The sequence below is a fragment of the Bison bison genome, unplaced genomic scaffold (assembly GCF_000754665.1).
Source record: "Bison bison bison isolate TAMUID 2011002044 unplaced genomic scaffold, Bison_UMD1.0 scf7180017864527, whole genome shotgun sequence".
NCBI lineage: Eukaryota > Metazoa > Chordata > Mammalia > Artiodactyla > Bovidae > Bison > Bison bison.
Genome location: NW_011495078.1, coordinates 2,176,218 through 2,180,593, shown reverse-complemented (window position 1 = coordinate 2,180,593; position 4,376 = coordinate 2,176,218). Strand labels below are relative to the sequence as shown.

Below are 4,376 nucleotides of genomic sequence, written 5' to 3'. Positions count from 1 at the left end.
TGGCTCCCGGGGGCCCTGTGGAGCCAGGCGGCCCCCGCCCCTCTGACCCATGAGGTGGCGGCGGGAAAGGAGCCGTGTTCAGGAGGGCTGCGGCCACGGGCACTGGACCACGCTCCTGATGGCCGGCGCACACCACAGTCAGCGCGAGGCCGCGGTTGGCCGAGACTTTTCACCTGGACAAACCTGTAACTTCTCGCCTGCACCTGCCTAGCTCTGACCCGGCCCTAACCCTCACCTGCACCTCCCTCTCAGCCTTGAGGATGGGGGGCTCACCTTCCGTCTGCACCGCCCTTCTCGGGGGCCGTGGCCTGGACGGGGGGCTCACCTTTTGCTGTGCAATAAGCGTGCCCGTTGGCGATGAGTCTCTCGATGAAGGCGACGATCTGAGGCACGTGCTCGGTCACCCGCAGGTAGGCGGTGGGTGGGAGGACCTACGGGAGGGCAAAGACCCGCGGTCTCCCCGGCCTGGCGCAGACGGAGGCCCCGCCAGACCGCCTCCGTCACTCGGCCTTCTCACCAGCCACCTACCTTCAGGGCCGCCATGTCCTGTTTGAAGTCTTCTTCGTAAAGACGGGCCAGGGACGCGGGCGACACGCTCATCTGCAAGATAATGAGGTGGGGCTCCGTCTGCAGGGGTCAGGATGGGGCCTCGGAGGACGGCCGCCCCCACGGGCCCTGCTCACAGAGGGCCTTGGGCCTGCTTTCTGGTTAGACTGAAAACAGAATAAACGATGCCACGATCTCCATTAACTCAAAACAAAACCCCCAAAACGACAGTTGTCCTGGAAACTGCGGCCCGGGGATGTTTACTGAGGAGATGAACCCGGTGAGCAGTGTCTTCTTCACGGCAGTCGTGGGCAAGACAACGCACGCCTCTCTCAGCTCTCTGTGCAACATGCAGACGGGCCCACTGAATCCCCCAGATGGCCCCGGGGTCCCGTGTCCACGGTAAGACTCCGGGGACAAAGACAGCAGGTAGGGCCGCCAGGCCCAACGGCTCCTCCCGAGCGGCCCTGGTGGCGGAGCGGGCCCCTGCGAAGCGCAGTCCGCCAGCGTCTGCCAGGGCAAGGCCAAGCGAACCACAGACCAAAGCCCAGCGTCGCTGTGCCACTCTGGGAGATTCCACGGCACGCGACTGGACCCAAAGAGCAGCAGAGGGCCTGGTGAGCTGCCTGGCTTTCTGAGTTCTCCTCATGAGTTTCCTGAGCAGTATTCCTCTCCTGGGGGCGGGAGGGAAGTGTGCCCCCGCCCGGCCCCTCCCAGAAAGCAAACACCTTCCGTCTGTGCCTCCTCCCGAAACCCGGCTCGCGGCCTGCACTGGCGTCCTCGGCTAAAGCCACACGCTGTGCAGGCCCCAGGCACGCAGCACACTGAGCCATGATGCACACGAGTGCACACACACACGGGCACCGCCTGAGCCACGCGTGACACAGTGCTCACACACACACACACACACACACGGGGCAGACCACACGTGACGCCGTGCTTGAGGACACGCGTGCATATCCTGGGTGGCCGCTGCCAGCGCCTCCAGAGGAACCTGAAACTGAGCACCTCGCTCAGGCGCTGCTGAGGGCCCGCCAGACCATGGTCACGGTGGCGCCAACTGTAAACGCGCCTCCTCACTGCATCTCTAACCTGAGTCTCTCCTGTTCTGAGGGAGCTCGAACATCTCGAGTGTTTAGGGACCATGTGCATTAAACCGTCTGAAGTTAACCATGGCTCTACAGAGCTGCAGGTCCTTAAAGTCTTGTCTTATTGATACGGAGGAAGTATCTTCAAGAAAAGAGATAGACCTTTTATCCTCCATATGAATTTCACCTGTTCCCAAACGTCTTTCAACTTCATGGTTATTTTATGGCACGCAGAAAATTTCATTTTTGTATTTAGCAATCTTTTACATTTCTCAACCTTTTCTGGGTTTGGAAACAAACTTAGCAAAGCCTTCTGGACAGGTGGCTACAAAAAAGTGCCCCATGGTTTACTCTAACAATCCATGCTTCCACGTCTTTATGTGAAATCTCTGATCAGCTTCAAATCTGGTTGTGAGCCATATATCCAACTTTGGTTTACTTCTTCCTCAGATGGCCACCCAGTCGTCAGCTTCTTACTGAGTAATCCTCTGTTCCCCGCTGATGTGAAATGCCATCTTCACCAAAAACAAATTTCCAAAATTACTGTGTCCGTCTCTGGACACTCCAGCGTGTCCCATCGCCTGTCTCTTGGTATAACTGTGAACTGGTGTTTCATCTCCTCGGTCTCCAGACACGGAAGGCAGGCAGGGGCGGGGGGAGAGGGGGCCGCTGCAGAGGAGGCTTGGTGGGGCGGGGGGTGGTCAGCATCGCCACAGGGAGCCACAGGTGTGGAGGGCGCGTCGGCCTGGACCTTATGTGCAGACACACAGCTTCCCCCGGGTCTGGCCTGCGTCTACTGAGCTGTGCAAAAGGGGAGAGAGTAAAGAAAACCAAGCAACTTTCTGCAGCTCCTGAGCCATTAGCACCCGGTAGGCCCTCCTCCTCTAGCCTCTACTCTTACGGACTTGCTCTGCTCGCCCCTGGGAACTCCAGATGCAGGCAGCCCCGCTCTGGTGACAGGAAACGTGGGGTCCTCACACACGGCTCCTCCCGCCCCCTCGGCGGGACCCTAGGGACCGTCACAGGTGACTGTGGGCCAGAAGTGGACACAAGCTGCTGCTGGCGTGGGGGACAGGGAATCAGACCCCCAAACTGAAGCAACTGGACACGGAACCTCCAGGCACCTGGTCCCCCCAAGAGGGGCTCACGATGCTCTCTCCACAGGACCATCTGCAGGGGGCGCTGCTGACACCGCACTGGCCCTGAGAGCCCAGGCCCGCCCGGAGGGAGGAGACTCTGAGAGTCCCGAGGACTGCAAGGAGATCCAACCAGTCCATCCTGAAGGAAATCAACCCTGAATATTCACTGGAATGACTGATGCTAAAGCTCCAGTGCTTTGGCCACCTGATATGAAGAGTCAACTCACTGGAAAAGACCCTGATGCTGGGAAAGATTGAGGGCAGGAGGAGAAGGGGGCGACAGAGATGAGAAGGCTGGATGGCATCACCAACTCGATGGACATGAGTTTGAGCAAGCTCTGGGAGTTGGTGATGGACAGGGAGGCCTGGCGTGCTGCGGTCCATGGGGTCACAAAGAGTCGGACACGACTGAGCGACTGAGCAACAGCAACGATCAGCTGGGCTGGGCGCTATCCCAGGCAGGCAGGGGACCTTGAACGCCTGTCCAACCTTCCTCCCGGAGAGAAGGGCACGCAGGCCAGGGTTCCAAGGCACAAAGACAGTAACTCTGCTTCAATCACTGAGGCACTTAGTATCATTTTTCTTAACACAAAATGTAACCCTGCGAATATACCTTGTTTTTTTTCATTCCTCCCCCAGAAATCCTCCTGCAGCTTTTATTCCTGACAAACAATAAAACTCTGCCAAAAGTTAAAGTCAAGAAAGTGATTCAGAGAAATGAAATATAATTTAAACTATTTTAAGAGCACACACTGAAGCAGATGGCATGAAGGATACGGCCATCGTCAAAAAAAAACCTTGCCTCTGGTAAAAAGAACAGCCTTTTTGTTGGACACTAAGAAACAAATAGGTGTTTTCATAACTATGTGCTTCAGACCGTGGTTTAACATGCTGAAGTAGGATTCTATCTTCAGAACAAACAAGACTGCGTGATGCCAGGTTAGCAGCCTGCTATGTTACAAGTATGGACGTGCTCAGCTGTCAAAAATTAAAACGCTCTCTACACTTACCATTTCTAAACCAATTCTGCCAACCTTTCCCCCCCCCATCGGCCCCCACCAGCTGAGCCTCATGACAGGTGGAGAACCCACTTCCGGCTCTGAAGGGTCACAGCCGACCCCAGCGCAGCCAGCACAGGGACATACCTGGGCGGGCGACCCGGGCACCCTCCTCCTCAACCAGCCTGGCGTCCTCTCTGCCAGGGGTTACCGCCCACACACCAACACCCATCCACCTGCCACATCAGAGTCCCCCACCTCTCCGTCTCCCCAGCCAGCCAGGCCCGGCTCCAGCCCGCGTCCTGCTCAGCACCGCAGGGCTGACCTCCCCATCGGGGCCCGGGGTCCTGCTCAGCGCCGCCCAGACCCCGGCAGCCTCCAGAGGGACTGGCAGGCCTGCCCCTTGCCCCCGTCTGTCCTGACCATGGACGAGAGGCCACTGCTTCCTGCATCGGATTCACTCAAAGGCTCCTCTGGACCCCAGAACCGCCGGCCCAGTGAGTGTCTGAGCACAACCTCAGCGCAGACGGCCCCGGGAGGCCCCAGGGAGACAGCGCAGGGCCCTGGGCGGGTGGCGGGAGGTGGGCCCGCTCCAGCAGCCGGGG

At 58.5% G+C, this 4,376-nt stretch overlaps 1 protein-coding gene across 1 annotated transcript in view; it reads right to left on the bottom strand.

Moving 5' to 3' along the window:
* CARS2 (cysteinyl-tRNA synthetase 2, mitochondrial (putative)) overlaps nucleotides 1-4,376 on the bottom strand; it is a 19,858-nt gene that overhangs the window by 9,121 nt on the left and 6,361 nt on the right. Inside the window, exons 4-5 of the mRNA XM_010831546.1 lie at nucleotides 529-600; nucleotides 326-431 (exon numbers count right to left, since the gene is read on the bottom strand). Coding sequence (XP_010829848.1) covers nucleotides 326-431; nucleotides 529-600 — 178 coding nt within the window. The remainder of the gene's footprint in view (nucleotides 1-325; nucleotides 432-528; nucleotides 601-4,376) is intronic.